Consider the following 24068-nt stretch of genomic DNA (forward strand, 5'->3'; position numbering starts at 1 on the left):
GCCAATCATTTGAATGACTTATACTTTATAGTCTTGTCTCCAATTATATTTAAAATGTTATGTTATAATAACATGTATATCGTAAAAACGTGAAAAGGCGAAAAGGCGAAATCGCGAAAGCGCAAAAACGCGAAAAGGCGAAATCGAGAAATCGAGAAAAAGCGTAAACGTGAAAAGGCAAAATCGTGAAAACGCGAAATCGCGAAATAGCGATCGAAGTCGAAAACGCGAAAACGCGACTGAGTCGAAAACGCGAAATCGGTTTCGCGTTTTCGAATTAATTCGCCTTTTCGCATTAGTGGCAAGGTTCCGGTGCAAAATATAGTTGGTAAGCATTTTATGTCCGGACACATGGACACAACGATAAATTACAAATATTGAATATAATAATTCAGGGTAAAGGTATGGTTTAATGATCTTTAATACAAACGACCAAATGACAAATGACACAAAAGAAAATTTCAATCAGATACAATTTTCTTAAATATAAAGTATACTGTAAATTCGTTTTGCATTATGTATATATAGGCACCGGACACATCCATCTAGAACACCAATACTAATATTTAATATTCAAATAATTCCTGGATAATGATGACTGAACTTAGTCAGAGTGAATTAATCGTCAATATAATACAATGTTATACCCGAAAATAGGACATATCTAATTTTTCGCGTTCTAACTTTTTCGACTTCGCGTTTTCGCCCTATATAATATGAAAGGCGAAACTGCGAAAACGCGAAATGGCCTTAACCGGCCACCATACTAATCTGCTGAGTGCTGATATGATCAATACTGTTCATGTAAATGATTGAGTGCGGTACGTTGCATTAGACACATTCACTTTTTTAAAACATGATGCAATGCGTTCTATTTAAAATATGGGCTTATCATTTTATAATTTATTACGTCTCAAAATAACAATTGTGAATTCAGTGGTTAACTTGCTTTCTCAAGACGTTAATTAATCAATAAAATTGAGAATGGCATTTATTTAATTTCATATTTTTAGTTATATTTACTTTTTGTATTAAATAATTCCAATCAATTCATTATTCATAATTGGTGATTGAGTTTATGTGTTGCTCACAGAAAACATTCACCCTGGGCCAGTATCCTGACTAAGAAAGTGCTACTTATAATTTTGGCCAATCAAATTTGTGAATTCGTACCACATGACAAACTGCGCTAAACACAATAACAGCTGATAAACAAGTGAAAGCATACGAAGGAAGGTAAGCATATTTTGCAAAATATACGAATTGTGCAACCATCTGCTTGTGATAAGCATATAAATAGATAGTTAAGGATTGCATATTTTACTTTTCAGAGAGTGACATGACTTCAAACGGAGTAATTTCTGAAGAAAATTTCCTCCAAAATGGCGAAGTCGATATAGAAAACGATGAAGTCAATGGCAATATTGGTGAAGATGAGATGGTTACCTCACTTGACAGTCCTTCTAAAGAAATAAGACTAGTTCATAAAGCAAAAAGATTTCATCGACAGAACTCTGGAGAAGGAAAGCCTGGCAATGGAGTGTTACCAAATATCAAACCAAATAATAATAAATCGGTCATTCGTGGCCTAAAAAATAGTCGTAATTCTCGAGATGGCTTGGGTCGAGGACTAGCAAAAAAAGGTATTCATAATCAAAACTACTGAAATATTTCAGGGAACTTGAATATTCGGGTGCAAACTATGGATAAACGGTTTATTGCAAAAAAATATTGACCACATCAGTGTTTGTAAACAAACTAGCCTCGTTTTGAAAAATTGTAAATAAAGGTAAACACGTGCTTCTGTTTTGATTAGACATCGATCAATTTTTCTTTTGACAAACAATTTATTATACCACATATACACTTTTTGCAAAATAACACGTTTCAAAACGTTGGTTAACTGCTGTAATGCATTGTTTATGTCACTTAAGAAAACAAATTATATTATTAGAAATGTAAATAGAGGGGTGAAAGGGACATTGTCATTTATTTCTCATTCTTGCTGCCAAAATAGTGTTAAGACAAAGTTTGGAACTTCCATGTTTTTTATGAAAGTGTGAAATGAGGAGAATGTTTTTAGAAACCTATAACTAGTGGTATAATTTATTAAGGGTAAGCAAAAATGGTGTTCATGAGCGAAAGGTTTATCATTCCTCAATCCTGTCAGCCAGTTTTTTTATGGGATCATAAATGTTCTAGATCATTCTAGTGGATAAATTCAAAACATCTAAAGAGGTGGGAAAAACCTGATTAACATCTGTTTGACTAAACAAGTAGTAGGGATTTGAATGTTGTCTGTTGTCAATTAACTATCATTTTTATACGACCGCAAAATTTGAAAAATTTTTCGTCGTATATTGCTATCACGTTGGCGTCGTCGTCTGCGTCGTCGTCGTCCGAATACTTTTAGTTTTCGCACTCTAACTTTAGTAAAAGTGAATGGAAATCTATGAAATTTTAATACAAGGTTTTTGACCACAAAAGGAAGGTTGGTATTGATTTTGGGAGTTTTGGTCCCAACATTTTAGGAATTAGGGGCCAAAAAGGGCCCAAATAAGCATTTTCTTGGTTTTCGCACTATAACTTTAGTTTAAGTTAATAGAAATCTATGAAATTTTGACACAAGGTTTATGACCACAAAAGAACGGCTGGGATTGATTTTGGGAGTTTTGGTTTCAACAGTTTAGGAATTAGGGGCCAAAAAAGGGCCCAAATAAGCATTATTCTTGGTTTTCGCACAATAACTTTAGTTTAAGTAAATAGAAATCAATGAAATTTAAACACAATGTTAATGACTACAAAAGGAAGGTTGGTATTGATTTTGGGAGTTTAGGTCCCAACAGTTCAGGAATTAGGGGCCAAAAAGGGACCCAAATAAGCATTTTTCTTGGTTTTCGCACCATAACATAAGTATAAGTAAATAGAAATCTATGATATTTAAACACAAGGTTTATGACCATAAAAGGAAGGTTGGTATTGATTTTGGGAGTTTTGGTCCCAACAGAATAAGGGGCCCAAAGGGTCCAAAATTAAACTTTGTTTGATTTCATCAAAATTGAATAATTGGGGTTCTTTGATATGCTGAATCTAACTGTGTATGTAGATTCTTAACTTTTGGTCCCGTTTTCAAATTGGTCTACATTAAGGTCCAAAGGGTCCAAAATTAAACTTAGTTTGATTTTGACAAAAAATGAATCAGTTAGGTTCTTTGATATGCTGAATCTAAAAATGTACTTAGATTCTTGATTATTGGCCCAGTTTTCAAGTTGGTCCAAATCGGGGTCCAAAATTAAACTTTGTTTGATTTCATCAAAAATTGAATAAATGGGGTTCTTTGATATACCAAATCTAACTGTGTATGTAGATTCTTCATTTTTGGTCCTGTTTTCAAATTGGTCTACACTAAAGTCCAAAGGGTCCAAAATTCAACTTAGTCATGTTAGTCTGATTTTAACAAAAAATGAAATCTTGGGGTTCTTTGATATGCTGAATCCAAAAATGTACTTAGATTTTTTATTATGGGCCCAGTTTTCAAGTTGGTCCAAATCAGGATCTAAAATTATTATATTAAGTATTGTGCAATAGCAAGTCTTTTCAATTGCACAGTATTGCGCAATGGCAAGAAATATCTAATTGCACAATATTGTGAAATAGCAAATTTTTTTTTAATTAGAGTTATCTTTCTTTGTCCAGAATAGTAAGCAAGAAATATCTAATTGCAAAATATTGTGCAATAGCAAGATTTTTTTTTAATTGGAGTTATCTTTCTTTGTCCAGAATCAACTTAAATCTTTGTTATATACAATATACAATGTATATTCACTTTTTACTACCAACTGATAAATTAAAATAATCTTTACCATTCAGTGATAACAAGCAGTTTTTTTACATCTTAATATTTTATGATGTATTTAAATGAGTAGTTATTGTTGCAAACTCCATTAGAAATTTTAATTGAGATTAGTTTTGGAATAAGGGAAAGGGGGATGTGATTAAAAAAATTGGGTTCAATTTTTCTCATTTGAAATTTCATAAATAAAAAAGAAAATTTCTTCAAACATTTTTTTGAGAGGATTAATATTCAACAGCATAGTGAATTGCTCTAAGAGAAAACAAAAATTTTAAGTTCATTAGAACACATTCATTCTGTGTCAGAAACCTATGCTGTGTCAACTATTTAATCACAATCCAAATTTAGAGCTGAATCCAGCTTGAATGTTGTGTCCATACTTGCCCCAACCGTTCAGGGTTCAACCTCTGTGGTCGTTTAAAGCTACGCCCTGCGGAGCATCTGGTTAAATGATCTCCACAGGGAAATTAATTCTAGTGAATTTTGCTGCCACAGTAAGACATTAAAAGTTTTAAACTTATCTTTTTCAATGGATTTGTTGGTCTCCCTTCCAACTTGATATCTTTTGACATTTTAAAAGATCATTGATATAGATATTAAAATGTTCAATTTGCTTAAAACTGACCTGGTGACTTGAGGCAATTTTTAATTAATGACTGCAAAAAATTGTGCGGTTGTATATTGATATGACGTCGTTGTCCAAAGACAATTTGGTTTCCTGACAATAACTTCAGTATAAGTAAATAGAAATATATGAAATTTAAACACCAGGTTTATGACCACAAAAGGAAGGTTGGGACTGATTTTTGGAGTTAGGGGTTTTGGTCCCAACAGTTTATGAAAAAGGGGCCTAAAATAAGCATTTAGTTTCCAGACAATAACTTGTGGAATGGTGTTTGGACCTCTGAAATTATACCACAAGTTTCCATACGACAAAGGGATGATAATATTTGATTTAGGGGGGTTATGGCTGAAACTTTTTAGGAATTAGGGGCAAAAAGGGGGGAAAAAGAAGGTGTCTTGGTTAAAGGACAATTTTTTAAGTACAAAACATTTAAAAGTAGTAGGTTATTCAAACACAACATTGACAATTACCTCCCTTATACTGCTTTTAAATTATGTTTAAAGAAATGTTGTACAAATGTTCGCAGCATTGTCTTGAGGTGATTAGCTTTCAATTTATTTGCAGAAGTTTCTATTTTAAAAATGCTGATATGGGTAATTTAATTTTAACCATGATTATGTATGTCAATTTCGATTTTAAGACTTATGATGTATTTTAATTGGGTTATTATGGTTGCAAACTCCTTTGGAAATGTGAATTGAGATTATGACCATACAGTCAGGACTCTACTTCGTCAAAATTATCTCCCCATTACGCCAATTCTTTTTCACCGTCGTAGTAAAGGAAGCCATGGTAGGGATGACGGGCTGCCAATTTTCCTCTTGAAAACCAATATTTATCCACATAGCACCATTACGATCCTTATATGTCAGTTGTATTTTAAAAGACAAATGTATCTACTAGCTAATGAGCATCATTTAATTATCTTGTCTGCATTGATTCAACTTAAAACTATTGTCTGATTGGTTGTCAGGTGGAATTTTCAAAAATTCTTAAACATTTAAAAAAAAATTAATTATTTCGTGGAAGGGCAGACCAAAATTGTCAGTGGTTGAAGATTATAAACTCTAGTTATCACAAACAAAACAAATTATTTTTTCGAAGATATGCATTTTCACCATCCAACTTAAAAGACTGTCGTCAAGTACTTTTAGTAAAAAAATAGCTATTCAAACACACCTACTCCATTTTTGTGATTCATTAGATAGGTATTTCACTTGAATCATATATTTCATCTTTTCGTACTGTGATTTTTTTATGTAATAAAGTCAACCTGTAGCTTTGATATATAAAAATTATAGAATATGAAGCGAGATGCTATATCAAATACTCTTGCTTTGTACGTTTTGAAGTCAAAATATACACTTCAAACACGCCCTAACATAAAAAGGTGCACTTGATTTTCTCTTTTCAATATAATTGTTACTCATTTTTTGGAATTTTTTCTTGAGTCACGTAATGGAAGGGCAGACACGAAAATTACTGAACTAATAGATTGATATGTTCTCCGTCGGTGGTAATTTTTTTTTAATCGGAGGTTATGCATTTTCTTCATCCAACTTGATAGATACCCATGTCGTCCACTTGATATCTAATTGTTCTGCATTACTATACAATAAATTAATTGAAAACTAATGCAAATGGTGTTTTTAAAATAAAACACTTCATAATTAACTTTTAAAAATTTTGTTGCTATAAAAAATGTAGTAAACATTACAGTAAGCATTTATTGCCTTTTGTAACAAAGAGCTTTGATTCTTTTGTTCTTTTTCAACTGGGTATCCGCCTGAATATCTTGAGGGAAAGAATTTTTTTGGGGGAAAAAGGGGGGGAGTTTTAAAAAAAAATCCCAAGATTTCAGGAAGTAAAAATAAATTTATTTCTTCAAATATTTTGTTATCAAGAAGGGGGAGGGGGAGTCTATTCGCATCAGCATAGTGTATTGCACATAAGCAAAGAAATGAATTTAAATTCAAATCTCATAACCAATTGAATTATTCAAGTTCTTTGACTACAATTGTTCTGTGTCAGAAACCTATTATGTGTCAAATATTTAATAACAATCCAAATTCAGACCCATATCAAGTTTGAATATTGTGTCCAAATTTGTCCCAACTGTTCAGGGTTCTACCCCTGAGGTCTTTTCAGGCTGCACTCAGCGAAGCATTTTATTAAAACTGACCTTGGAAAACATAAGGGGGTACCCTTCTTGATCCCTCTGCTGTATAGTTTTCAGTTTGTACGCTGCAGCTTATGCAAGTATGCACAATAAATGTACAAAAAATCAGAAAGATAAATTTATTATACCCCACGCAACGAAGTTGCGGAGGGTATGTATAATGTTTTTGACCCGTCCGTCAGTCCGTCCGTCAGTCTGTCCGTCCGTCCGTCCGTCAGTCCTGTTTCTTGTCATCGCAACTCCTCTCAAACCATACAACAGAATTTCACGAAACCTTTTCAGATAATAAGGACATACTATGTAGTTGTGCATATCGACGGGAAATTGCGATTCAATTTTTTTTCTAGGAGTTACGCCCCTTTGAACTTATTTACTTTAATGTACTACTGCAACAGTTTGTCATCGCAACTCCTCTCAAACCACAAAACAGAATTTCACGAAACCTTTTCAGATAATAAGGACATACTATGTAGTTGTGCATATCGATGGGAAATTGCGATTCAATTTTTTTTCTAGGAGTTACGCCCCTTTGAACTTATTTACTTTAATGTACTACTGCAACAGTTTGTCATCGCAACTCCTCTCAAACCACAAAACAGAATTTCACGAAACCTTTTCAGATAATAAGGACATACTATGTAGTTGTGCATATCGACGGGAAATTGCGATTCAATTTTTTTTCTAGGAGTTACGCCCCTTTGAACTTATTTACTTTAATGTACTACTGCAACAGTTTGTCATCGCAACTACTCTCAAACCACACAACAGAATTTCATGAAACTTTGTAGATAATAAGGACATACTATGTATATTGACAGGAAATTATTATTCAATATTTTTTCTTATACAATTTTTTTTTCTTATACTTAATTAATTTCTCCAATGACAATGTGGGGACGTGGGGTATGTGAGCGTGCTCACTAAGGTTCTTTAATTTTTTTTAAAAGAAAGAGAGATGAGAGTATAAGAAGATAAATAAAAAACATTGCACAAACATTTCTAGATTTTGTCATAACTGAATAAGGAGGCCGTTTTTTTGTGTCATGTTTATGTATCTCTAAAGTACTGGATTAAATTAATCAGTAATGAGTATGACTCTATCTGGTGCCCTGTAGCTAGCATGCAAAGGGTAGTAATGTACATGTATGTTATTTAAACAATAATTTCAGACGCACCCTTTGTGACGCACTGAACCGAGGGTTGTAAGTTTAATGCTAGAAATGAATGATAACTTTTATGCCTTTGCACTTCCCTGATTACTAAAACTTGAGATGAAAGTTGTTTTTGTCATGAAATGTAAAATTTTATGTATGATACAGAAATTGAGTCAACTAAAGTGATTGCATCAGCCCCAAAAATATGTAAGCCTGTACTAGAATAAGAATTCAAGTTATTGTCTGATAAATGTTTTGTGAAAACTGTACTTGACAAAACCAAAAAGATTTACCCTGTGCAGTGAATTTGTTTCAATAGTAAATGTATTTTTATAAATTTTGCTTTTGTGTCAAAAAGTGAATTTTTTTGTAAGAGTTGGTTTTGCACGTCAGATATGTACATGTACCTATGGGCTATGTATGACATTGATTTGTTAAAGGATATGAATAGAAGAAGTTATATGTTGTACCGTAATCTACATATTGAGTGCCCCTAATTAATTTTAAATAACAAAGAGGCCATCTGTTTATTGAAATCAGTACCATTATCATGTTTACATAAATAAAAACAAGGAGATGTGGTTTGATTTGTCAAACAGTGTGAAATTGTGTCTGTCAAAAACAAATCTTGTGTCAGAATAACTTTTTCAGTTGTTTGTCATATTTAATGTTGAAAAAGACTACAAACTTCTTACTTGGTACCAATTTTTTCTTAGTGGTGAAAACATTGACCTAGATTTTGGGTGTTTAATGTTTGTTCCATATATATCCATGTTACATGTAATCTCTATAGATAAAAGTCCTGTTTAAATTTCAATCAATCAGACTTTAAAAGTGGTTAGAATATCTTGATGATCTTTATAGATATAATTGAATGCATACAGCTGTTTTACATGTAGTTGAAATTATTGACTTTTGATGTAAAACGTAATTATATAATATGATGCATGTATTGACTGAATACTATTCATCAATGTTTACTACAGAGAGAAATGATGCAATTTTTCACTGTGCATAGAAGATCTGGAAATTTAAGGATGAACATTTTTTTTAGGTGTTTAATTAGAGAGAAAAATTCTAAACTGAGACATTTGTGTAAAAAATAACCAAAATGCAAATGATTTGTCACCCCTATACTTTAGATGTAGGTACTCCATGACGACCCCTTTAAAGATTTTGTAAGACAATGACAGCCATCTTGCTTATAAAACCCCCATGTGCATTTTGAAATCTTGGCAGTAAAAATATGCCATGATACAATTTGTACAAAGTATATAACTGATCTATCAAATATAAGCAGAGGTAGATATAAGATCTTCTTGTACTATGTACCACTAAATGTTAGAGAGTTGATTCTCCCTCTTAATATTATAGTGTTACATTTTAAGATAAGCATCTCCTCAACTAATAATTTTGTAATTGCTCCAAATTCAAAATCTCATGCAAAATGTCTTTTTAGAATTATATATTGATGCTTATATTTTTTTGCAAGAAAAGTGACCATACAAATTGAATTGACGACCATGCATCCCAATTGGGCCACATTTTATAATAAACTTATAGATTGTTTATTGTTATTTTTTTCTCATTCTGATTATGAAGTTTCATGGAATATTTGTGACTTGACCATATATTAATGGCAACTATATCCCAATCAGTCTAACTTGAACTTATTTATGTAACATTCTTATATAGTTGATAGCCTGATTTAAAATTAATCCTTTTATTTTGATCAATAATTCTTGTTTATCCCACTTGTTGTTATTTTAATAGTATAATTGAGGTTTAAAATGTCACAATATGTTTACAAAGTGGTATTTATAAGCTACTTTTCTGGCTATTACTTCTAGACTGGATTTGGTAACAGGACATCGACAATTGTCAATACTCCCTCAGTAATACTATAGACTATGAATGATATATTTATATTTGATGTTTAGGTTTAATCTTTGCAATATTCATGATATTTAATTCTTTTCACTAAGATATTTTTAAATCTTTGGTGCTACATGTACATGTAGCTATGCAATTAAACGACATGGCACATTAATTCGACAATTAAACAAACAAATTTTTTATTATAAAATTTTAGATCTGTTGATTCAATGAATACAACACCTTGTATTAACATGTATAGTCAGTGAAAGAGAAAGAGATTTTATAGTCGAGATAAAGTGTGTAACAGTGAAATCAAAGCATTTATTTATTTCCTCAATTGGACATTATAAGTTTTATTGCTTGTTTTATTTTACATAATCATGTTTATGAAAAGGTGCATAGACATTAAATAAGAAAACAGAGGTTATTCAAGTCCTATTATTGCTTTCTATATACATGTATGGTTAGGGTTTGGATCATTGTTGAAGGCTGAATTGTGATCAGTAGTTATTTTTTACATCTTTGTTCTTGGTCTTTAGTGGAAACATATAGCTTTCTAATTTGAGACAAAAGTTAACTTTTCTGGTGACAGCGATATTGATAACAAATATGATAATATCTAAACCCTATTGTCACCTAAGTTGATGAAAAAAATTTGAAGAGTGACAAATTCAAGATGAGACTGTGATAGCATTGTCTTTTGACTTTGACCTCTGACATTTAAAAGTCCTGCATTTTTTAATATTTCCGGAATATGTTTGTTCCATTGTACATGTAAGTCTAGTAGGTCATGATAGTAGAATAATAGTGTGGTCTGTTAATACATTTAATTAAATTTAATGTCTGTTTACAGGTGGTGCTGGAGGTAAAGGCACGTGGGGTGCACCAGGGGATGAATTATTTGAGGACGGTAGTTGTAGGGATGCAAAAGATCCTAACTATGACTCAGATAGTCAGGTAAACATGCATACAAATTTTTATTTTTTTTAAGTCTCAGGTATTTAAAAACACATGTAATGAAGATATAATACCTTCAGATGCTGTTAATTTACCCTAACGTGTTGCTTTTAAATGTGCATTTTGTCAACAAAGGTCATTTTCATTGGGAAACACCCATGTGGATAATTTTACATGTAAACTTGATATAAGTACTCCTACTCCTAGATTATGTAATAATCAAGTTATATTTGATTACAAATACTATTCAAATATAAAACCGTTGTTCACACTGCCGTCAATCAGGTGACAATATTGACTGAATCAATGTGTCTAGATTTATCATACACACAAGTCGCACATTGATTGAAAGCCTTGACACATTTGAGAAAATATTGATCATCTTATTTATGTTTTGTTTTTGTACATGGGTTACCAGTACTTTTCAAATTATTTGCAACAACATTGATCAATACATTAAAAAGAATACAATTGAAGCAAAAAGCCAAGTCACAGTAGTTAAAAGTAGAATACTGACGGGTGTAGTAGTTGTTTAGAAAATTTGAATCATTAGTGAACATTAAGAATTCGTCTTGAAAATAGTGAAAAGTATACTCTTGCATAGCACATTAATATAGGTGTACATAATTTTAATGAATAAATTAGTCATATCACAAACAAAAATTGATACACATTTGATATAAATCTAATGCATCGTCTGTGTCCCATGAACACATTTTTTTACAACTGTAAATTCAGAAATATTTGCAATGTTTTTATTGTGGCAAAATTGAAAATTCAAATTTTAGAAGTATTTGAATGCAGCATTTCCTAAAACTAATGATTACATATGAATTAATCTCAAACTTTAGTTTACAAATGGCAATTATAATAAAATTTCTGATTTGAATGTATTGATTTTCAATAAAAATTTTGTGTTTTAGGATGAATATGTTGTTGATTCTGTTGAACCAGAGATGACACAAGAGGAGTTTTTGAAGGTTGTAGAACCAGTATTATTAGAATATTTTGAAAATGGCGACACTTTTGAAGTGGAGGTAAGACTCTTTCAACAGATCTAGATTTTACTGCTCTGAACAAGCTGAACTAACCATATTTAAACAATATATTTATGCAGCACTTTGAAATATTTTCTACATGTTACTCTTGTCATTAAGTATAAAGCTTCTCAAAAAAAAATCTTTTTAGGAAAAGGAGGCAGGTAAATTGAGTAAGATTTGATTTCATAATGTAGCCTTCATTCATTTCCATCAAACAAATAGTTCCTTGATTACAATGCCATGACAGTTTACTCTAACTTGAATTTACTGACTTTGCTATTGTCACAAAACTTGTCTTCTAAGGCCGAAATATTAAATATATTTGTTTCCCCTCCCCCACCCGAGTCAAAAATAAGCCCCTGGGTCAAAAAATGATTTTTCACAAAAAAAATCCAATTATTCTTAATTCTGAAAAAAAAAAAAAATTGTGTATATTTTTGAAAAGTTCTTGAAAGCAATAGGATAGCATCTAAATAAATACACTCAAATTGAGCACAAAAAACTATTAAGTGACCACAACTGGACTAGTAAAACCATTCATGTGACCAAGCACATCTAGTTAAAAAAAAAGAAATGACCTGCCTTCCCGGTCTGTTTACAAATGGTAGCCAGAGGAGAGGGGAAACGGACATTCTTTTAAATGAGGTTAAGTTTAAACATTACTTAAAAAAATGTAAGATTTTGTACTGTAACATCTATTAGTGTTGTTATATATGTTTCTTATTTGGCGGTTTACTCTCATATACATGTATCTTATAAGAATATTTTAAACTTGTCTATTATAGCAAACATTGAGGGACCATGTTGGTGTTAAAGAAAAAAGGGCCAAAGTTTTAGAGCTGGCAGTAAACTTGGCATTAGACCGTAAGGCAACACAACGAGAAATGACATCTGTTTTGATTTCAGATCTCTATGGAAAATTTCTATTACAAAAAGACATCAGTCTTGGGTTTGATGATATGCTAAATAGTTTAGCAGATCTAACCATTGATACACCAGATGCTCCACAGGTAGGACAGTATTCAGTTAAGGGATAGACCTGGGAAAAGGGAAATAACTCTTTAAATCAATGATGCTATTGTAATAAACAGTGTTCCATCAATGCTTTTAAGCATCCATGAGAAACAGATTCAAAATATTATGTGTATCTTTGAAGGTTAAAAAATAGGTACTTAAATGGTTTACACAAACTTTTCAGTGATTTATGAGCGATTTGAGCATTTTGCACCAATACAACAAATTTTTAACTGGTAGGAGACATATGTATTGCCATGCAATACTCTGAGTGCTTGATTCATGTGTGTAACATAATGTAGCTAGCATTTTAAATGCAATGGTGTACAATAATTTACATGTCGGGTAAGGTCAAATAAAAGTATATGTGTGGTTCCAGTTACCAGATTGACCCTAGTTTAAACCCTGGCCTCTAGAACTTTTTTTTTACATTTCTGAAAAATTTTGAGGATTTTAATTTAAATAATTAAAATCATAGATTTCTGTCATCTGAATTTCTATCAGAAGAATCTGTTATGCCCAAAATGCAACAGAATGCAACAAAATTAACTAATGAACGTCACGTTACTGTTTATTTTACAAACAAACTCGTGCAAAATGGGGAACTTCAGTTAGGGGGGTGTATAGTACGAAATCAATTTCGATTAACACTCAATTTTTTTCTGGATTTTGACAATTAAATAAAAAAGAAAAATAGAAATTGTCAACCTACCGACCCTATTTTGGAAAATTATTTAACTGGAACCACACATATATTTTGATTTGGCCTAATACGGTTGACATGTGGTACTTTCTAAAACTGAGAATGGAAATGGGGAAAATGTCAAAGAGACAACAACCTAACCATAGAGCAGACACAAGCCAAGGCCACCAATGGGTGGCTAACACAGCAAGAAAATGTTTTAAACACATGGAAAGAGGTTCATTTACCCAATTTACTTCATTATGATTTGTTGAGTAATAGGTGTTTTGTTTTGTTTCATTTTGACTTTATTTCAAGGTAAATCTATTCATAGCATTACAACCAACTTTCTTGTTTCTGTTTTAGATCATGGGACAGTTCATTGCAAGAGCTGTTGCAGATGATTGCCTTGCACCAAAATTCATAAGCAGTTACAAGGGCAAGGTGGAGTGTCCACACAAACAGGCAGCACTTGATAAAGCTGAACTGTTGTTGAGTCGAAAACATGGCATTGTTCGACTTGACAATATCTGGGGAACAGGAGGTGGAATCCGTCCAGTCAAATTTTTAATAAAGCAGGTAAGGTGTCATTTGGTAAAATGGTTTTCTATTGCTAAGATGTCCATTAGTTATATAGACAGATTTAAAAATGTGTTTTTGCAAATTTTGAACAATAGGCATAAGTGGCAAAAGATAAATATTTAAAGTTAGAAAAGATCATCAGTTTTTTGGGGGATTGATGGATTTTTTTTTTGTCAATAATGGTCAGGACAATAAATTATTTTTATTTTTGTCATTAAAGAAGAGATTTTTTATGTTAATTTACTTAAAGGCTGCCTATTAGTAAGAAGTTTCTTTGACCAATGACATATTTAATTCTCTTAGTATCTTAGTCACTATTTATAGAATACACAACTACAATATTATTGGTCTTCCCGGAATGTATTTTAAGCTCATAAAAATAAGCAGGGAATGTATGTTTAGAAAAAAGTTGGCACACAATTTTATATGAAACTACGTTGTTTTCCAGATGGTGTTATTATTGAAAGAGCTTTTGTCTTCAGGGGATATTCCTGAAGCAACTAGATGTCTTCAAGACTTAGAAGTGCCTCATTTTCACCATGAATTAGTATATGAGGTAGATATTTGATGAAGATCTCTGAGGCAATATAACATTACATTTTAATTATTAAATATAACCGAGGGGTGTAAAGGGATGATATTTGCATGGAAGAAATGGATAAAATTGTCATTTCATGATGAACAAACAACTAGAAATTTCTTTCACATTGATCTTTTTATCGATTTCACGAAACACAGTGACTTGGCGAACTTTTTTCCCAGCTGCACGTAAAATAAAAATGGCAAACATGTTGCACGAAAAAAAAACCTTTACCACTCTCATACCCCCCCTGGTCATTGACAACAGATAAAAAATCTGGAAATGACCAGATTCTACCAAACACTGGAAATATAAATTTATGGCAACTACTAAGGGGTTATTAATACAAAAGCCTAAAACTTTGAGGTGCATACTATTACAACACATTAAGATGGGACTATTCTCATCAGTGTAGTAATCTTTTATTTATGTCCTTAAGGCAGTGCCTATTTTATCTTTTAAAACAACCTTTGCATTGATGATTGATAATGTTAAGTTTATATAATACTTGCACATTGTTAAACCATGTATTAAAACTTGATTTTAAAGAATTTCAACATCATGTCAGTCTGACATGATCAGAAAAACATATAAGACATTTTAAAAGTCCATACACTTTTCTAATGGTTATAATTGATAATCAGTAAATGACAAGAATACTAAGATTTGTTTTGATTTTGAAAGTATGACTGATGACAGAAAGTCAAACATTAAAAAATTAGTCTTGTCCAGTATTGATATTGTGTTAATTTACTTTTTTAGGCAACAGTTATGATACTAGAAGATTCCACTGAAAGGGCAGCTCATAGAATGTGTGATTTTCTGAAGTCATTGGCACAAAGTATGATTATCACACCAGAACAAATGGCAGTGGTCAGTATCAGCAGTCATTGACAAAGTTTCTAGAATAAGTCTGCAGCACTCATTCTTTGCAAAGGAAAATTTTTAATATCAGAATAGGTTCAACAACGCCAGGCCTTCATGATGAACATTTTATTTTGTTTGATCAGTTAAGAAATAAGGGAATATGGTATATAATATTACAAATAAAACACCTATCCACCATTTGTTTAAAAAAGATCTGTTTCAATCAAGATTGATGGGGTAAAGATTGCATTCATGCAATCAAAATCGGTATAATGTGGCTGGTTTGAAAGTTTCCACTACTGTGAGATATGCACAATGAAGTCAATGAATTATAACATTATATGTATGCCCAGATATTCAAGTTACAAAATGCTGTCATACTTGTCAAGAAAATTATATGCAAGGTTCAGGAATCTAGTTGATATTTGTTAAAAAAATGACAGTTATTATTAAAGAAATCTTTAAAATTGGAGTTATCTTCCTTTTTTTTTTATAACTGTAGATAAACCAACTGTCTCCCATCTTTATACAATGCAATGTTTAATTCCTGCTGCTAAATGATAAAATCTAACCCATGAGTGATTTTGTGTAGTTGACAAACATTTTTTCCATTTCAGGGATTTCGAAGGGTATTTGATTCAATGCCCGACATCTGTTTGGATGTACCCAATGCATATAATCTGTTGGAGAGATTCATCACAATGTGTCATAGAGATAAAGTTGTCAGTTCAGACGTATTCCAGGAACTACCTCTAAGGTAAATTAATAAAGTTGTCAGTTCAGACGTATTCCAGGAACTACCTCTAAGGTAAACTAATAAAGAATATATGAGAGGCAGTGCTTATATTTAGTGATCTTGATGTGTATTCTATAAATTCTTGCATACTTTTTTGTTACTTTTGAAAAATTGTGTTAAAATCACATTATTTCTTAAACCTTTCTGTTACAAGTCGAAAATTTTATTTTACTTTTAAACTGGATTTGCTGAGCTCTCTAATTGGAAATTAGATTAAAATTAAAATATTTGCTTTTAAATTTTTGTATTACTGAAAATCATTAAAGTAAATGTTGTGTAGTAAGTTGGTCTTAAGTTTTCAATTTTTAAGAAATGTCTTATTTTAAATCAATTTTATCATTTCAGGGGAAGAAAAAGGTTTGTCTCAGAGGGTGATGGTGGAAGAATAAAACCTACGGTGTTGTCATAGTAACCATTGACAGACATTTAACACCTTATCAGCTGTAAAAGTGCTATAATATTTTACAAAGTGCTACAGTTATAGGAAGAATTCTTTCAATTTTTGCAATTTTACATGACGATCGTTCCAGCATGACGGCAAATGGCTTGATTCCCATATCAATTATGGTGGGTGGTAGATGATGATGAAATAATGTATTAAATTTCACAGGAGTTTTAATGTGTAGATAATGGATAAAATTAATTATGCCGTGTATGGTTGATTCATTTATTTTTTCGTATTTTGTATAAATTTGATGAATGTGTACATTATAAACCTTTATCTGATTGTTGATACTGTTATTAAAGAATAAAAAAAAGTACTTTTTTGTCATGTAGACCAGAAGTTGGAAATTTTCCCCCATCCCTTCTTCTTTCAAGTGAAAAAGTTGGTCCAATTCTAATCAATTAAATAATTTCCACTTCACCACTTGGAACTCTTGGTTTAATAGCTTCCTTGTTAGCAGCAATGCTTTACACAGCTACTTTTGCATTGGTACTTTTTCTGTACTTAAAATCTGTAGTACTGGAAATTTACTTGTAATATTTAGGTACTTGTATTTTTCAGTACTTTATTTGTACTCAGAATATTGGTACAAAAATGATACCAACAATGATCACAGTATTCCATGTTTGAACATCATAACTTCATGAGATTTGAAAAAAGACAAACGTTCAAAATGCTAAAAATTTAATTGTTCAACCAAAGATATGTAGTACTTAAATTTCAAGTACAAATCAAGTACTGTAAAATACAGTTACTTAAATATAACAATAATTCGTAAGTAACACAATAGTACTGAATATTAAAAGTAGATTTCCAGTACTACAGATTTGTGGTACATAAATAGTACCTATGCAAAAGTAGCTGTGTAGGCTTTATCAGGAAATTATGATAGGAAATACAAGTAATGGAATATGGTATCAACTGGGAATTATGTATTCTGTATGCATGCACTGGTGGAAGGTTGCTACATAGAAATGGAAAGTTCACAATTGGGAAGCTGAAATCATTTCTTATTTTCATCTTCAACCAACCCTCATTGTCAATTTCTAGATGTAATTCAAAATATGAGGCCGACTTAGTTGTATCTGTTGTATCCTTTATTTCAAGTTTGGTGGGAAGGAATTGCTTTCAACATAATCAACAAATTGTGAACTATTTTGTTAGAGACTATATAAACCATAGGTCAACTATATTTGGTGTATGAAATGATTGTAAGGTGTACAAATGACTGTCATTTCATCTGACCTTGACCTCAAATTTCATGGTTTTGTGGACAAATGTTACCTTTTTGTGGTTTAGTCTATTTATCAGATACTGTAAGCAATTGAGCCTCTATATTTGATGTATGGTATGATTGTAAGGTGTGCATATCTGACTGGCAGGCTTTATCTGGCCTTGACCATCATTTCAAGGTTTTTATGGATAAATGTTAACTTTTTATACGACCGCAAAAATTGAAAATTTTTTGGTTGTATATTGGTATGACGTTGGTGTCGTCGTCCGAATACTTTTAGTTTCGCACTCTAACTTTAGTAAAAGTGAATAGAAATCTATGAAATTTAAACACAAGGTTTATGACCACAAAAAGAAGGTTGGGATTGATTTTGAGAGTTTGGTCCCAACATTTTAGGAATTGGGGGCCAAAAAGGACCCAAATAAGCATTTTCTTGGTTTTCGCACTATAACTTTAGTTTAAGTAAATAGAAATCTATGAAATTTTGACACAAGGTTTATGACCACAAAAGGAAGGTTGAGATTGATTTTGGGAGTTTTGGTCCCAACAGTTTAGGAATTAGGGGCCGAAAAGGGGCCCAAATAAGCATTATTCTTGGTTTTCGCACCATAACTTTAGTATAAGTAAATAGAAATCTATGAAATTTAAACACAAGGTTTATAACCATAAAAAGAAGGTTGGCTTTGATTTTGGGAGTTTTGGTCCCAACAGTTTAGGAATAAGGGGTCCAAAGGGTCCAAAATTGAACTTTGTTTGATTTCATCAAAAATTGAATAATTGAGGTTCTTTGATATGCCGAATCTAACTGTGTATGTAGATTCTTAATTTTTGGTCCCGTTTTCAAATTGGTCTACATTAAGGTCCAAAGGGTCCAAAATTAAACTTAGTTTGATTTTAACAAAAATTGAATCCTTGGGGTTCTTTGATATGCTGAATCTAAAAATGTACTTTGATTTTTGATTATTGGCCCAGTTTTCAAGTTGGTCCAAATCGGGGTCCAAAATTAAACTTTGTTTGATTTCATCAAAAATTGAATAATTGGGGTTCTTTGATATGCCAAATCCTAACTGTGTATGTAGATTCTTAATTTTTGGTCCCGTTTTCAAATTGGTCTACATTAAAAGTCCAAAGGGTCCAATATTAAACTAAGTTTGATTTTAACAAAAATTGAATTCTTGGGCTTTTTTGATATGCTGAATCTAAACATGTACTTAGATTTTTGATTATGGGCCCAGTTTTCAAGTTGGTTCAAATCAGGGTCCAAAATTATTATATAAAGTATTGTGCAATAGCAAGAAATTTTCAATTGCACAGTATTCAGCAATAGCAAGAAATCTTCAATTGCACAGTATGTGCAATAGCAAGAAATTTTCAATTGCCACTATTGCGCAATAGCAAGAAATCTTCAATTGCACAGTATTGTGCAATAGCAAATATTTTCAATTGCACAGTATTGCGCAATAGCATGAAATATCTAATTGCACAATATTGTGCAATAGCAAGAAATTTTCAATTGGAGTTATCTTTCTTTGTCCAGAATAGTAGTTGAATCAACTTAAATCATTGTTTTATACAATATACAATGTATATTCACTTTTACTACCAACTGATAAATTAAAACAATCTTTACCATTCAGTGATAACAAGCACTTTATTTTACATTTTAATATTTTATGATGTATTTAAATGAGTAGTTATTGTTGCAAACTCCATTAGAAATTTGAATTGAAATCAGTTTTAGAAAAAGGGAAAGGGGGATGTGAAAAAAAAAAAAAATGGGGGGGGGGGGGGGGGGGATAAATTTTTCTTATTTCAGATTTCATAAATAAAAAGAAAATTTCTTCAAACATTTTTTCAACAGCATAGTGAATTGCTCAAAGGCAAAAAAAATATTTTAAGTTCATTAGACCACATTCATTCTGTGTCAGAAACCTATGCTGTGTCAACTATTTAATCACAATCCAAATTTAGATCTGAATCCAGCTTGAATGTTGTGTCCATACTTGCCCCAACCGTTCAGGGTTCAACCTCTGCGGTCGTATAAATCTGCGCCCTGCGGAGCATCTGGTTGTGGTTTAAGTCTATTTATCATGTTTATCAGATACTGTAAGCAATTGAGCCTCTGTATTTGGTGAATGTAATGATTGTAAGGTGTGCATGTTTCATCTGACCTTATTGGTTCAGCAGAAAATGTCTACTTTTAGTGTTTTTGTCTTTTTTTCAGACACTTTAAGCTATTTGGTGTATGAAATGATTGTAAGTTGTAAATGTCTGCATGGCAGATTTAATTTTCATGGTAAGGTGGACAATGTTTACTTTATAAGAAAAATGTGTCGAAAATTTAAAACTCATTCACTATATTGTAAGATGTAAAGTATTGGCAAACATGATGTGGGTGTTCTAACATATCCTAAAAGTTCTCACAAATTACAACTCATCCCTGTCAAGCAGCTGACCAAATACTCTATTCAAAAGTAAAGAAAAGTGTTGTGAAAAATTACATATTCATTCAACATACTGAAAAGGTCAAATTATTGTCAACAGGCAGTTGATGTTGTACAGATCTGAAAAGTGCTCACAAGTTACAGGTACATCAAGCTTCTGATCAAATAGTCATTCTGTTCATTAGTACAGGAGTAAATTTTGACTAAGATAAGGTGAATGCAATATACATTGTAGCCCCACTTTTTGAGTGGGCGTATAACAATTTCAGATAAAGATCCTTCATATCAAATCATTTTTCAAATTCATCTTCTGTTGGCTAATTTGTATGTACCAAACTTCACTGATGTGCAGTGAAGGTCATAATTAAAAAAAAAAATTTATTTTGATGAATGTTTGATATGTTAAAACTTGCAGAGTTTTGTTTTGTGATTAAGTTTTCAGATAGAATCAATATTTTTTGAAAGATGTGAAATTATATAAATATCCCAATATCAAAGTGACTTTGTGTATGATGTTGACAGATGATACTCTGATCTAATATCAGTCAAAAGAGCAATAAGGTTGAAGGCTCTTCGTAGCTTCAACTTCCTTCAAAGATGTGCATGTGTTCAATCAAGTCTTTATGATGTTTATACAGCAACAAAAACAAAATAAACATTTAACTATTTTAATGCCATTATTAATTTGTAAAATAACATTCAATTCAACAAAAAATTAAAAAAAATATAGCAGTAAGGTAAACAATGAAAAAAGTAAAAATGAAATTAGAAAACAATATGGTTTTAGAATTGTCTTAATTTTTGATAGAAAATATTCATTTTGATATTTTTATGGTGTATTAAATAATGCATTTGATATATTTTCATAAATAATTGGTCATACGTCTACAAAGATGACAATGTTTTAATGAAAAAATTTACTAATATAACCATGTTGACAATGAAACACACAAGACAATTCTGTTAAAATCAATGTAGTTTGTGTGGAGTAATTTCCTCCCAAAAGGTTCACCTCTGGACATTACACTCTTGATTTAACCAAATGAACATTAACAACACTTGAAATTGAAAATAAGTGTTACATGGATGCCCATGCATGCATGGTTACCATAAACTCATGAAAATCAGAACTTCTTATAACTGACACACAGCAGCTTGTCAGGTGTCGACATTCTGAACTTAGTCAAGGTTCACAAGTATTTCTGGCCCTTGTTCTACTTAGAATTACTACCTTTTCATGTTCTACCCCTGTAACGTAGTGATACTTCATAGATAATCATTTGCATTAAGAATTGCTAGTTAATGTAATATCTGACCTTGTGCTTGTTGTGTGGGCTAGTTTTCAAATTATAAATGCTGATTGTTGACTGATAAAGAATAGTCTCCCCTTTAATAATGCTGTATTATTGCAAAATATTTTTTTAGTAACTGATATTTATATTTATTGTGTATTCAACAACACTAAGTCACTTAAGTAACTTGTGGACCAATTATATTACAGATTACTTAAGTGTTTTCATTTTAGCAGTATTTAATTATTTTTTATCTGACAACCCTACATACAATCTGATATCCACTGAAGGGAAGTCTACCAGCATGAAATTTAGGAGTTTTAAATATAAAATTTAGGTGACTTCCTATTGCTAGTTCCATCATTATCATTTATCTGCAAAAAACATCTTTCTGCTTAATTAATTTGTCTTTGCTAACATATGTTACTTAATCAATGATTAAGATGTTCATTTATATCTGCCTTTGACAGTGTACATGTTTTTTGTATTCTTCAATTACAATATTTTTTTTCTTTATTGGGTAAAATTGTTGTCAATAATCCTTATATTTTTGTTAAAACAGATATGCTGTACAAAAATGCAGTGTAAGATAAAATGAAGAACATTTGGCTAAAAACGTTAAATTCAATTTTGAGCAAAATTATTTCTTCACAACTAAATCAATTCTTAAATGAAAATTTGAGCAAATTAATAAATACTTCTGATAAAAATGGAAATCAAGGGTGCCGCATATTTTGAGAAATCAATGTATGAATTGGTACTCAATAGTTTAATAATCATTTTACATTACCATGATAACAGTCAAATAGTTTTTAGTTTCCATGGTTACCAGTAGGTTTTTCCTAATTAAACAAAACTAAGATACTTTATGGTATATAAAAACAGAATAATCTAAACAACAGACAATGGGTAATAAAAGTGATGTCACCAATATGGTTTTGTTATTAACTGAGTATTTGATTAAAAAGTGAAAATTCTGTGATATGTTATCATATAAATCAACCTAAACAATATAACATGATATAAGGCAAACAGTTATGACTACCAGTAATGTAATTTAAATTAAAGTATTGATTCCCAGACAAAATAAGTTTAAAGAATGCATTTGAAATACATTCGCCTTGTTCATAAAACTAGTGTGTGATGATAAGAATTGTCCTAAGAGTTTTTACCACATAAAAGTCAAGAACACTACACATAAAAGAAAAGTTTTGCTTTGAGAAAACACTCCAATTATTTTAAAGTAGTGTAGATTGTACGTCCATATAACCATCCCGGTTAAGGAATATCTAAGAACGATAGGATTCTAGAAATAAACAATGAACAGTTGTAGAAATACTTTCTCCCAAACTTTTTTAAAATATTTTTTGAACAAAAACAGTTACATCTGAGATATTTGTTATCTTTTTTTCTTTAGGGGAGGAGATTAATATAACATGTATAACTGCTGAACTGATAACTAAAATAATTATTGTTCCCACATAAAAAAATCGCCAATTACTTCAAAATAAACAAGAAGTAAATAATTATTTGACTTGCAGCCAGTGGCGGATCCAGCCATTTTAAAAAAAGGGGGGGATTCCCAACACAGAGTAAAGGGGGTTCCAACTATATGCTCCCATTCAAATGCATTGATCGGCCAAAAAAAAGGGGGGGTTCCAACCCCCGGAACATCCGCAACTGGCAGCTAAATGTATTTCGATTTAATGCTAGAGAAGATACAATGATCTTGTTTTGAAGGAAAAAAAAAAAACAGTTCAATGAAGAAGAACAGTTGTGTCAAATACAAAATTTATAACCCTTTTCCTTTCACAATTGTATCATAAATCATTAAAATCAAAACTACCGGTATTTATAAATAAACAAAGTCATAATAGAACTCACAAAGTTAAAAGGCACCATTTCATATAAGGTCATGTTAAATAATATACATTGTAATACTATAAATTCAAGATGACATAAAATTATCATTTTGCTACATTATTTTTGGTACCGTACTACATGTATAAAAATTTACTTCAATTTCAATATGTATCTTTTCCCCATGACATATTTTTTTTTCTCAGTTATGTCACTGTCAGAGCATCTTTTGACATAACTGAACATTAATATTTTCTAATTTTAATTGTACAGTTGTAGATCCATGCACAAGAAAGTGAAAATTTCATATCTTCTCTCAATTATAAAATGGTTAAGTAGTGCTATAAATCTGTCATTTCATACTGATAAGGCGACTGATAAAATTACTTAACTAACAGATGTTTTAAACACAAAATTGTAAAACTTTGCAAGTTTTAGGAAAATGCACTGGCACATTTGGGGTTGACCCTCTCCCTTTATTTAAAATTTAAAAAAAATAAAATTTTGAAAATATTCTTTGATGTATTCTGCGTTTCAAAATTTATTTGAAAACTAATTATTTTTATATATGGTTTTTAAATTATTT

At 31.2% G+C, this 24068-nt stretch overlaps 1 protein-coding gene across 2 annotated transcripts; it reads left to right on the plus strand.

The window, feature by feature from the left end:
- Positions 1–1096: 1096 nt before the first annotated feature.
- On the plus strand, positions 1097–16860 carry LOC143072976 (programmed cell death protein 4-like). 2 transcript variants are annotated; one of them, XM_076248165.1, is made up of 10 exons: positions 1097–1236; positions 1332–1643; positions 10543–10646; positions 11570–11683; positions 12472–12696; positions 13749–13961; positions 14413–14520; positions 15307–15417; positions 16029–16168; positions 16553–16860. In XM_076248165.1, exons 2-10 carry the CDS (start codon positions 1340–1342, stop codon positions 16614–16616), a joined length of 1383 nt encoding a protein of 460 aa, XP_076104280.1. In that variant the 5' UTR covers positions 1097–1236; positions 1332–1339; the 3' UTR covers positions 16617–16860. The 2 variants fall into 2 exon arrangements, with proteins under 2 accessions (XP_076104280.1, XP_076104281.1); XM_076248166.1 differs by having other exon boundaries at positions 16029–16219; positions 16553–16693.
- Positions 16861–24068: the final 7208 nt, after the last annotated feature.

The sequence above is a fragment of the Mytilus galloprovincialis genome, chromosome 4 (assembly GCF_965363235.1).
Source record: "Mytilus galloprovincialis chromosome 4, xbMytGall1.hap1.1, whole genome shotgun sequence".
In the NCBI taxonomy this organism is placed as follows: domain Eukaryota; kingdom Metazoa; phylum Mollusca; class Bivalvia; order Mytilida; family Mytilidae; genus Mytilus; species Mytilus galloprovincialis.